Below are 12,774 nucleotides of genomic sequence, written 5' to 3' on the forward strand. Positions count from 1 at the left end.
GTGGAGGGTAACAAGAGAGGGGCTATGGGTGGTAGTGGGGGTGCTGGTGACTCACCTCAGATGGGATGCAGTGCTTTTGGGGTACAAGGATGCAGGGAATGGTAATTTGGGATGGGTTTACATAGAGGAAGTAGTGCTGGGGAGCACACTGGGGTGCTGTAGGGTGCTTGGGAGAGGCCAGGGCACAGCACCCCATGGGGCCTGAGAGTCTGGGGCAGTCCATGGGGCTCATGTCACGTCATCCCATAGGGTCCATGGGAGCGTCCATGGGATCCATATCACATCACCCCACAGGGTCCCTGAGGATGTCCATGGGAATCATGTCACATCATCCAATAGGGTCCCTGGGGGTGTCCATGGGATCTGTGTCACATCACCCCATAGGGTCCCTGGAGGTGTCCATGTGGTCCATGTCACGTCACCTCATAGGGTCCCTGGGGGGCTCCATGTCACGTCACCCCTCAGGGTCCCTGGGGGGTTCCATGTCACGTCACCCCATAGGGTCCCTGGGGGTGTCCATGTGGTCCATGTCCCATCACCCCTCAGGGTCCCTGGGGGGTTCCATGTCACGTCACCCCATAGGGTCCCTGGGGGTGTCCATGTGGTCCATGTCACGTCACCCCATAGGGTCCCTGGAGGTGTCCATGTCCCGTCACCCCCCAGGGCTCGGCGGACTCGGGCGAGCTCACTCACAGCGCAGGGGCGGTTCCGGTGGGGGCTGGCCGCGCCCATGAGCAGCGATGGGGGGGGGCACAGAGGGGCCGTTGGAACGAGCGCTGCGAGGGGGTGTGAGCAAGGAGGCAGGAGCTGCGCGAGCCCACGCCTCATAGAGGGGGGACCCAACCGAGCCCGGCCCTGTGTGTGGCCGCAGCTGTACTCTGCCGCAGAAGCCTTTCCGTTCTTCCTCCGTGTGAGACCCGCAGTAGCTCACGCTGAACGCTGCGCTGCCGGTGAGGGGAGAACGCGGGTAGCAGCGTGCGGGCTGTACCTCCGGTTCCCCCCCGCTTTGCGCGGTGGTGCGGTCCGGGCGGGGCGCGGCTCAGCTCCCGCAGTGCTGCCGGCTCCCTCTCATCTCCTCCCCTCCCGCCGCCGCTGCATCCCTGTCGCCATGGCGCTGTGCGGCCGCTCCGCGCTCCTCCCGCCGGCCCCGCGCCCCGCGCCGCGGAGACCCCGAGCCGCCAGCGCCTTCCTGAGGTAACGGGGGCCGGGGAAGGGCGGTGAGGGAGCGGCGGGGCTGACAGCGGAGGGCCGGGCGTTGGGCTGCATTGGAGCGGGGTGGGGTCGGGCGGTGAGCGGTGTGAGGGAGGCTGGAGGGGTTGAAGGGGCGGCATGGAGCGGGGTTGGGGTGTTAAAGGTGCTGGGGTGATGTGGAGGTGTTGAGGGAGATGTCGGGGGTGTTAAGGCGGCTTGGTGGGGATGAGCTGGGTGCTCAGAGCTGACGGCTGTGAAGGTGGAGACCGGGAGGAGAATAGGATGTTAAGAGCGTTGATGGGAAGGTCGAGTGGGTTAAAGGCTATGGAGGTGCTGGGGTAGGCTCGAATAGAGGGGTTGGGGGTGTTAAGAAGAGGTTTTGTGGCTTGCAGGGGCCATTGTGTCGTTTTGGGGGTATTGCAGGGAGATTTGGAGGTATTAAGGAGGTTGGAGTGGTTATGAGGGCTGGAGCTATGGGGAGAAGGGATGGGACGTCATTGGGGGAGCATAGAATCCCAGTCTGGTTTGGGTTGGAAGGGACCTTAAAGCACCTCCAGCTCCAGCCCCTGCCACGGACAGGGACCCCTTCCACTGGAGCATCTTGCTCCAAGTCCCTGTGTCCAACCTGGCCTTGAACGCTGCCAGGGATGCAGAGGGCACCTGCGAGAGAAGGGTTGATGGCCTTGAGGGGATGGCAGCAGGGGCCTGGCTTGACCCTGTGGCTGCAGGGCTTGTGGAATCCTGAATCCCACTGGAGAAGGGTGTGTGGGAGGCTGGGATGGAGCAGGGGGTGACAGGGGGACAAAAAGGGAGGTTTGAGGACTTTAAAGAGGGGCTGATCTGGAGAGATGGGCTTGGGGGGTGTTAGTGTAGGGAGCGAAGCCTGGGTCTGGTTTGGTAGGGAATGGATATGGGTCCACCTTGGAAGCAGGGAAGAAGGGCTCTTGAAAGGTAGGAATGCTGAAGTAGGGTAGGGGTAGAGATTTGGGAGGGGTGGAGGGATTATGGAAGGAAAGGAGATTGTATTTGTGTGGGCATCACTGGGTGGCTTGTGAAGAGGGCAACAGAAATAGAGGGGATAGAGCTGGACAAGAGGTGGAGTGCGGGATGTGTTAGATGATAGCCTTGGCTCGGTGAGATCTCAGGTGTCAGCTCAGGTATCCTTTGGTTGCTAGAGCTCTATTTCCTCCTAAAGATTCAAGGTGCACCCTTGTGTGTGTTAGGCCACAGTGTGTACCTGAAGTGTCTGAATAGAAACAGCCTCAAGGTGTGCCGGGGAGGTTTAAATTGGGTGTTAGGAGCAATTCCTTCCGCCAAAGGGTGCTCAGGCATTGGAACAGGCTGCCCAGGGCAGGGCTGCAGTCACCATCCCTGCAGGTATTTAAAAGATGTGTAAATGTGGTGCTTAGGGACATAGTTTAGTGGTGGCCTTGGCAGTGCTGCGGTTGGACTCAGTAGCTCCGAGGTCTTTTCCAACCTAAACGATTCCATGGTTCTGTTCACAAAGAACAACCCAGGAGCTGAAGTGCTTGTTGCTTTCAATAGTTAGAGCACAATACGTGGAAGTATTCACCAGCGTGAAGTCAGAGTAACTGGGAGATTGCATGTCCATTGCCTGTCAATTGCAGCCAAGCAGTTGGCTGAGCTACCTGGCTATTAAAGTGGGTCTGTGTTTGCTGTAGATTTTGAATTAAAAGACAAAACATAAAGGTTTTTCTTTTATATATATATGTGTATATATATATATATATATAAGAAGGGAACAAAAGCATTTACATTTCACAGACAATCTGCCTGTGCAATGAGAAACCCAGCCCTGAGAGAGAAATGGAGGGCGTCTGTTTGAAATGCATGAACATGGCTGTTCTGTGGTGGTTGTGCTCCTTCTCTGCCTGCAGCTAGAAACTGAATTGCTCATAAGGGGGCAGGAAGAGTGACCTTTTCAGGGAATTTTAATTTCACTGACTAAATGAACCTTGTTTAGAAGGAGCTTAGTATCTGTTTATAGCTGGAAAGCATCTATAAATTCGTGATGAGTAATGAAACACCAAGATGGTAAAACCAAGAAGAGCTGAAAGGGAAAATGGTTTCCACTCAAACCCCTTTCTTTACCAGTGATTTTTGTAATCTGAGATCCTGTTTCAGAGTTGACATGAGAACATTCAGACTCTGTGAACATCTGCAAGCTTTCGAGCTCCACAGGGAGATCCAGGCAGCATCTGTACTTTGGCATGTTTGCAAGAGGCATGTCAGCCATTAATTCTTTTTCCTCCTCAACATTTGTTCATGTGCAGTTTTGGGGGTGGTTTTATTTTGCAGGCCAGATGGAGGCAGGGAGACCAGTATTTGCAATAGCTTTCCCAAGCAGTCACCAGATAGCAGGCACTTAATAAAAATAACTTAGAACAAAACAATCCCCCTTTTCCCTACCCCCTCCAAAGTCCCAAACAGGAATGGAAAAATTCTGAAGACTATATAAAGAATAGAGATAATTCTTGGAGTTCTTCCACATACCTCAGAGTTTTGGTCTGCCATATGGTGTGTCAGGAGCTGGCGTTTACCAGAGCGATCCTCAGCGTTGTAGCAACACAAGAAAGAATGGGTTTAGTAAATAAAAAGGAACTGAGAGATGCCTGTTGTCCAAAAAGGGGATGGCTTTTTAGAAGGTGATGTCATGTTTCATGTGTCTTTGTTTAGTGGGGAGCATTTTCCTTAAGAATACATGCATTTCTGAACTTAATTTATTCAATGCTTTTGCTATATATCACCATCTAAAATCAAGGTGAATCTGTTTTATTTCATAGTGCACCCACCCGATTTTTCATTACCTTTACTTAGAGCAGGCAAATCCTCATTAGTTACTCACATTGGCAGCATAATACAGATTAATTCTCACTGTGTGTACAAAGTGAATGCTTGGGTTAATTTTTATGTTGTCTCTGCCTACATGCTGAATATTATCACACTCAAATCCATTCTGGTTTTAATCACATCGTGGTTAATTGTGTGGCTTTTCTCCTGTGGCTTCAGAGGAGCGGTTAGGGGGTGTTTGGGAGGTGGTACAGGGCTGAAGAAGTAGTTGTGGTTTCCCAACCAGTTTTATTAAGGGACACATCTGTATTGAAAGATTAACGGTTTGTATCCATGTGTTCCTTGTGTAATTATGCCGAGGTTCAGGATTTTGTAAGAGAACAGTTGCACCAAGCTTTTTTTTTAAGAAACAAGCTGTATTTAAGCCTTACAAAGAGAGAACTAATTGAACTTGCTGAAATACAGGAGGGTAACAAAGAGAAATAGAACCCATTCCTTGAATATAGATGGGTTTCTACAGTGTTAGGGACATAAGTAGCCTGTTGAGTGCCAGGCTAAGGCAAAAGAGGGATGTGGGACTGGATGGTTGATAGGAATAGAAAGGTAGAACGAGTGCTTGTGAAGGAAAAGCTGCCAAAAGAGAGGAGCAGAGCCATCGTATTAACTGAGCTGCCTATGGTGCTTCAGCAGGAAGCTTCACCCCTTTGTGATCCTTCAGTTTGAATGGATGGCATATCATCTGGTTTAGGGTTTTGTGGCTACAGTGGTTGTAGTCCAGCAGTGGGCTCTGAAAGTATATTTAGTCTTAAGGCACTGCAGCTTAACTTCTGATTTCTGCTGAAGTGCCACATGCTTGCTTTGTCTTTCTGATCAGAAATGGACTGATAGCAGAATAATTACACTTCAGCTGCTGGGCTTTGCTACTGTTTCAGATATTTTCTTGGGTGATAATGTTGTCATTCTTGCTAGTGTGCTGCAATTTAAGAGAGTGAAAACACAGACCTGGTGTTTGTAAATCAGCCTGTGGGAGAATGCATCAAAGCTGCAGGTCTAACTGGTGTGTATGTGTCTGTAGGTGATGGGCAACCTGGCATTTGGTTGCGTCTATGGAGGAACTTCATTTCGTAGAGGAGCCATTCTTTGATTCTGTGATTCATTTGCAGCCTATTAGCTGGTGTTGAGGTCTGATCTGGAGAGAGAATTTTTACAAGGGCCTGTAGGGCCAGGCCAAGGGGAATGGCTTCAACCTGCCAGAGGGGAAACTGAGATGAGCTCTTAGGCAGAAGCTCTTCCCTGTGAGGGTGCTGGCTGAGGCGCTGGCACAGGATGCCCAGAGAAGCTGTGGCTGCCCCATCCCTGGCAGTGTTCAAGGCCAGGTTGGACACAGGGGCTTGGAGCAAGCTGCTCTAGTGGACTGTGTCCCTGCCTATGGCAGGGGCTTGGAACTGGACGAGCTTTAAGCTCCCTTGCAGCACAAACCAGTCTAGGATTCTGTGAGTTGCTTATAGCAAGCAAGTCTGTGGAAGGGGTGCACTATTCAGTGTGGTTATATAAAATACCAGCACGGATAGTGGTGTTCATCTTGAATAAATAGTGCTACTGTTAAGATGTGCTGAAGTGCCAAAGATCTTGAAGAAACTTGTAATTTGCAAATAGAATCAGGCAGTCCCAGGTGTTTAGTAAACAGAGATCCGTGCTTGTTCCTACATGCTTTGAGGTGTCTGGATTAGAGTTGAATATTACTGTCCATTTCAAGTCAAGAAACAAAAGATTTGGTCCTATAAAATGCATGCAGCATTGAAATGTCTTCTTTTATGTCCCCTTTTAATATTTGCTGCTTACTGTTCCTAAACATGGCAAGTGTTTTTAAAGTTGCTATATTTCCTATTTATAGTCTGTATGTGCAATTTAGAGAAATCTTGGAAACAGCAGGAAAACTGTCATGTATTTTGAAGTTACTTTTGTGAGCAGTAAAACAGTTATTTTAGAGAGCTAAGGGGGGAAAAAAACAATCAACCAGACCCCAAACTATGTATGTTACTGTTCAAGCTAGACAGCAGTTTTCAAAGGAACTCCTTTAAAATGGAATTCCAAGTGTCTTGGATTCAGTCTGACTTCTTGTTTCTCTTTCACAAATACATTAAGATGGTGATAATGTCAAAGCGTGGGAAATCCTGGCCTTTAATGTAAGCAGACAGTAATAATGTCTCTGTTAGAAACACTGAGGTCAACAAAAGGCTCATGAAAAATAAACTGGATGTTTTGGGGCTGGAGTGGAAACAGATGGTGGTAGCAGCAAGTTAACGAGAAGTGAGATTTGGGGGGTGGGGGGGGTGGGGGAAATAAACTCTTTCAGCTTTCCATTTTATTTATTTTCCAGCTTTTTCTTCCTTAAATCAAGTCCTTTATGTTAAAACCAGTGTTCAATCTTGTCAACGTAAGGCTTTGCCCAAGCTGGCCAGGGCTGTCCCGTGTTTTTCCTCTTGTTCACTGCTGTTTCTCAAGGCTTCAGCGCGTGTGGGGTTTTAGAACTGGAGTCTTTGTGGGGGAGGAGCGTAACATCTGCCAGTATGGAGCAAAACCATATTCAGCACAGTGCAGTCACATCCTTTGTCAGCTTTGTCAACCCTAGCTGCAGCCATCCCAGCCGTATGGTAAGCCAGCCGTTGGGAATCCATCGGGAATCACTCCAGGATCAATGCTGTTATCATTGCTGCTGGATTACAGTGTCAAGGAAAGGAAGCTTGCACGCAGGCTAAATGCTAGCAACACTATATACAGAACCTATATAATGGCATTGTGGAAACATAAATAATATGAAAATGAAAATACTGTGGGGTATAATGTAAAAACTAATTCGTTCTTGATTGAGAAAGGCACAGTTGTTAATGTTGTGTTATTTGCCAACACACAGGGGTTGCAGCACCATGTCTGTTCCTAAGCTGTGACAGACCAGCCTGTCCGTAAAGCCAGGTACTTTGCATAATGAGCATGAAGACGTGCGAACAGATGAGCACTAATTCTTAGAAGTTAATGATTGTCAGTTATCTGCCCCCCTTTATTTGGCTCTAGTCCAAGATGAGCAGAATATCAAGTACCTCAATATCTGGTTTCTTAATTTACCCAAGTACATGTTATTGCCAGATGCTACCCCAAAGGGTGGCTTTGCTTTCTGTGCTGCCTTCAGCAGCTGTAGGGTCAGCTTGCTGATGTTTCAGTGGTTGAGTCTAGGATTCTATAGGGTTGTCTTTAAATTCTTAGGCTATGGTTAATTTGGATCCTTAAGTTGGTCTGGCTTGACACATGGCTTCGAGATTGGTAGTGCAAATATGAAGGCAGTGCGAATCATAGGATAGTTTGTTTTGGAAGGGACCTTAAAGCTCCTCCAGCTCCAACCCCTGCCACGGGCAGGGACACCTTCCACTAGAGCAGCTTGCTCCAAGCCCCTGTGTCCAACCTGGCCTTGAACACTGCCAGGGATGGGGCAGCCACAGCTTCTCTGGGCACCCTGTGCCAGTGCCTCAGCACCCTCACAGGGAAGAGCTTCTGCCTAAGAGCTCAGCTCAGTCTCCTCTTGGGCAGGTTCAAGCCATTCCCCTTGGCCTGTCCCTACAGGGCTTTGCCCCAAGCCCCTCTCCAGCTTTCCTGCAGCCCCTTTAGGCACTGGAGCTGCTCTGAGGTCTCCCCTTCAGGAGCCTTCTCTTCTCCAGGCTGCCCCAGCCCAGCTCTCTCAGCCTGGCTCCAGAGCAGAGCTGCTCCAGCCCTTGCAGCATCTCCATGGCCTCCTCTGGACTTGCTCCAACAGCTCCACGTCCCTCTTGTGTTGTTGCCCCAGAGCTGGATGCAGGACAGCAGGGGTGGCTGAGCCATCACTTTCAGCACTCTGGGCTCTTACACTAGCATAAGACAATGTAGAAATCGCATCTTACGTTCTAAAATGCATGCTGGGCAAATTCTCGCTTTGCCTGCTTCAACTTGTAAAGCCAACCTCACTGTCTGTGGTTCTCATTGGATAAGTAGCCTGCAGCTCATGTCTTGTCCAGGTCTCACTGAAGTCCAGGAGTTTGGGGCTTCCTAAGGAGGGCTTCAGTTGTGTTTTCAAACACAACTAATGCAGATTTTTCAGCAGTAAGCTACTGTAAAACGTGCTTATGGCTACGTATGTGGTGAATGTGGAGGCACATCTTCCAGGAAAGTGAGTTTATGCTGTTCTGTGGAGGTTTTTCTTCATAGTTTCCCTTTGAAATTGAGTTAACTGGGATCAACTGAAAAGTCAGTGCTCTTCTCTTGGTGGGGTGCTTGGTTTGGAGGCGGGAAGAATCATGGATATTTGTTCCCACCACAGTTGCTTTGTTTTTGTCAGATGACTGCTTAATGCGAAATGTAAGAAAATGCCATTTTTCCCCTCTCTGACTTTATCCGCAGCTTAGCCTGTATTGTTTAAAGGCATGTAGTGAGAATTCTAATTATTCTCCTCACCGTTTCTGAATGCTGCCTTTTTCCAGCCACAGAAGTCTTCTGTTCTTAATGTCAGCCTTTGAATATAATGATTTATACACACTGGAAATGATGTTGAAAATATTTTAATCTGTCAAGAAGCTTTTCTAAAGATTTCTTTCCCAGGAACTGCTGTAAATGAGGCAAGGAGACATTTTCTGAAGGCTCTTTAATATTAAGATTGAAATAATCATCTTTATGGTCATAAATGTAATGAAATAATGAATATATAATCTGCTGTGTGCTTTTTCCTTTTATGTCTGGACTGTCTCCTTAAGGAAATGTAGCATCAATATTCAACTCACTTGGGCCTGGAGCCCAAGTGTGTTGGGGAAGGGCTGAGGGACCTGGGGGGTTCAGTCTGGAGAAGGCTCAGGGGGGACCTGATGGCTGCCTCCAACTGCCTGACAGGAGGATGGAGCCAGGAGGGGCTGGGCTCTGCTCCCAAGGAACAAGGGATGGGACAAGAGGAACCGGCCTCAAGCTGCACCAGGGCAGGTTTAGATGGAGCTGAGGACCAATTCCTGCCCCAGAGGGTGCTCAGGCATTGGAACAGGCTGCCCAGGGCAGAGCTGGAGCCACCGTCCTTGTAAGTGCTCACACATCATATAGACGAGGCTGTCAGTGCCAGGGGCTAGTGGTGGCCTTGGCAGTGCTGGTGTAAAGGTTGGACTTGATATCATCTTCAAGGTCTTTTCCAACCCAGTTGATTCTATGATTCAGATTTTTTTTAGCAGCTTAATCTCCGAACTTTATGTATTTTTAAGGGGTGCACCAGAGTTATATCTGTGAAAGATGCTGGAAGTGGCTCTAGGAGAGGAAAATTCCTAATCTTAAATTGAAGCTTAACGAGGGAAAGAAATATCCAACCCGCAACAAATATGGAAATCCTTTCCTCCCCTAATTTCTCTTCCCCTCTCCCCTCCATCACAGTTTACTCCAGCACATCAGAAAATACTTTCACAGAGCTCTAGAAGACAAAAACATGGATTTTGCTTTGTTTTTGTCTGGTCTTGTTGCACAGGCTCGTAACACTACTTTTCCTTTTAAATGAGAAACAGATTTCACCAGATTTCCCTTTTGTTGGAGCTTCTAGTGTGCATTAGAAGTTGAAGATCTTAGGAATAATTTACATTATATCATGATATTTTTTAAGAAATGGGAGCATCTTTCCCCATGAATTTCTTACAAGGAGTTTCTGTACTTGTTCTTTCTCAAATCAAGTTCTAACTGTTCCTTTCTTTTAATAGTGCTAAGGGGGAGAATAATAGCAAAATCAAAGTGTATATTCATGCAGTGTTTATAATGCATAAGAGGTTTTAAAACCACCTTACAATCCAGCAGAACCTGTCTTTGGCTGGTGAATAACTTAAATGTGCCTCGAGAGTGAAGCTGAACACAAGTAGTAAAGGGATTGTTGTATCTTGAGAGGAGTTGAATGAAAATCTGCCTCCTGTGCCTGCAGCTTCAAATCCTTCATGATAGTTTTTTCTGATGACAGTTTCTTTTCACTCTGAGCAGAAGCAGGAAGATGCATCCTCTGGTATGGTAATTCTTTTAATAAAACTCTGCTTGCTGTGTCACTGGGGATGTCTTTGGACATGCTTTGGCACAGTCATCTTATTCCAGCCTTCACATAGTTGTAGAAGTGTGGGCTTCTCTTCAATAGAACTCTGCAGGGAGGTTGAGGAGCATTTTTCTTCCATCCTAGCTTTATACATAAAGCTGCTTCCATTTCATGTTTTTACAGAGGCTGTAGCAGTTTTCCTTGCCAACATCTGATCCTTAAATAACTGTAGATCTGTTTGCATATGGAAAAATTGACCAAGTCAAATTTGTTTATGCCCACAGTGAAGAGTCTAGGAAGTTTTTCTGCTCTGTCTTGCTTGCCGTGGTGGATAATCTGTCACATAGCTAGTCTGGGGCCCTGTTTAGTGGTGGGATGAAAATCTTCTGGAGTAAGATATAAAATGTTAAGTTGGGATAGCTGTGAGACTCAGGTTTTTGTTAGGTTTTGAAGAACTAATATTTAAAGATGCTAAAATGAGAAGCATGAAGTTGAATGCTTCTTTTACAGACTTCATAGTGTCACCTACATGAGCAGCAACATCTGAAAATACCTGAATCAGTGTCTTAATCATAGAATCCCAACCTGGTTTGCATTGGAAGGGACCTTAAAGCTTCTCCAGCTCCAACCCTTGCCATGGGCAGGGACCCCTTCCACTGGAGCAGTTTGCTCCAAGCCCCTGTGTCCAACCTGGCCTTGAACACTGCCAGGGATGGGGCAGCCACAGCTTCTCTGGGCACCCTATGCCAGCGCCTCAGCACCCTCACAGGGAAGAGCTTCTGCCTAAGAGCTCATCTCAGTCTCCCCTCAGGCAGGTTCAAGCCATTCCCCTTGGCCTGTCCCTACAGGCCCTTGTCCCAAGCCCCTCTCCAGGTTTCTTGTCAGCCATTATCTGTGTCTTTAATTTGTCTCTGTATCTAAGACTGGATTGGAATATCTATTCACACATACAATGGGCTGTGATACAGTACAGCATAAAAGATTAATTGAGAAATTTCAGGCAAAAAAAGAATTGAGAAATTCAGGCATCAAATAGGCAATCTAAAAACCTGGGGTGGTTTGCACTGATTTTGTATTTCCCATGAAAGCATCTTCAAATGTTTGTGTATTACAGTGGGTGTTCAAACTGTGCTTAGATGAGCTATAATGGAAACCTTTGGGGTTCAGTCTGTCTTTCAGAGGAAGTAGAGCATGATCATTTTAGCCTTACTGAAAAGATTGATTTGCTTTTTCCATGGCTTAGCTATGAAAATAGGAATACTTGTTGTTTGTTTGAGCTGATCATAAATTTAGCTCTGTTTAAGTGTTTCTGCAAGAGACATTTGTTTCTTAGAGCTGAACAGCTCTTAGTTGTATAAACAACACCGTTACAAGAAGACACAGTGATATCAGAGGGGAAGTTTCTTGCCTTCTCTGTGTATTAACACAAGCTCACAAAACGTTGCCTAGAAGCACAAATTATGTTGCTCACTGTCTGGCTGTTGTAGCTGAATGTTTTGCCTGGCTTAAAGACACGTATTGGCCAACTGAATTTAACTTTATATAATCAGCAATTCATTTTGTTATGACGATCTTGGCAAGCTTTGGTATTGTTTCATTTCTTTTTATTGTAGATTGTTACTGAAGATCATACTTTGGGCTTTTAATTTTCCCTGACTGTTCGTTTTAGAAAAATATAATAGATTTAACACAGAAATAATACATGAGAGAGGTGACATTCATCACAGGAAAATTATCTGGATATATTTCATGGAATTCCAAACTGGTTTGGGTTGGAAGGGATCTTAAAGCTCATCCAGCTCCACCCCCTGCTACGGGCAGGGACCCCTTCCACTGGAGCAGCTTGCTCCAAGCTCCTGTGTCCAACCTGGCCTTGAGCCCTGCCAGGGATGGGGCAGCCACAGCTTCTCTGGGCACCTTGTACCAGCGCCTCAGCACCCTCACAGTGAATGTTATGATTTAAAGTTATGATTAAAATTGTATGATTTCCTTGTGTTATTGGAGTTGTTTTGAGCTGTGGTTTCATTTCTGATCAGAAACCCACAAGTTCACTTTATTAACTTGTTTTGCAGACAAATAATTTTTTTTAAAGGTGTTCAGCTCTCCTGGATTTTCGCTTTTGTTGTGTTAAATGAGAGTATTGACTCTGTATTTTTCATTATGGACTAAATAATGTTCTAGAGAGTAATGGCAGATGTGATGAAGAACTATAGCACCTGAGGCTTAAATAGAAAAGAAAATCCTCTGGTCAGGAGATGTCTCAGGGTGCTTGCTAAAATTTCTTCCTCTTGTCTGTCTGAAAGTTCCCTTGGTTCTGCATTTATGTATGTGCTTGTGACAGTGACAGGGGGACCTGTTCAAGTCGTTGTACTGGTAAACAAAAGCATCACTGGGACACTGCAGGTTGCATGACACAGGCTTTAGGAGCTGAGGATTTGGGCGAGACCCTGCAGGTTTGTGAGTGCAGGTAGAGTCCTCTGTGCCTTCCCCCGTTCTTCCCTACACAAATATCACACTTTGATCTTGTCTGGGGCGTGACTGTATTATGTACTTACACAGGGTGGAAGTGGTCTGATGGTGCTGAACTGACCTTTTGGAAACTCCTTTTGGGGTGTAGGAGCTACTCAGTTTCTTGTCAACTTTCTGCTTGGGCATCACCTACCCCGTGTTGCTTTTCTTCTCTCATGGAGAAAGGAGCGTTGCTGGCT

General features: G+C 46.9%; 1 protein-coding gene across 1 annotated transcript in view; it reads left to right on the top strand.

Annotated features, from left to right (window-relative positions):
* Positions 1-1,081: 1,081 nt before the first annotated feature.
* The window catches only part of DNAAF9 (dynein axonemal assembly factor 9), a 76,662-nt gene continuing 64,969 nt past the window's right edge, over positions 1,082-12,774 (top strand). The window contains exon 1 of the mRNA XM_061351975.1: positions 1,082-1,194. Within this exon, the coding sequence (XP_061207959.1) occupies positions 1,109-1,194 (86 nt within the window). The 5' untranslated portion in view covers positions 1,082-1,108. The remainder of the gene's footprint in view (positions 1,195-12,774) is intronic.

This window comes from Neopsephotus bourkii, unplaced genomic scaffold, assembly GCF_033783945.1.
Source record: "Neopsephotus bourkii isolate Nb327-2 ecotype Australia unplaced genomic scaffold, CSIRO-AGI_Nbou_v1 NB_616, whole genome shotgun sequence".
Taxonomy (NCBI): Eukaryota; Metazoa; Chordata; class Aves; order Psittaciformes; family Psittacidae; genus Neopsephotus; species Neopsephotus bourkii.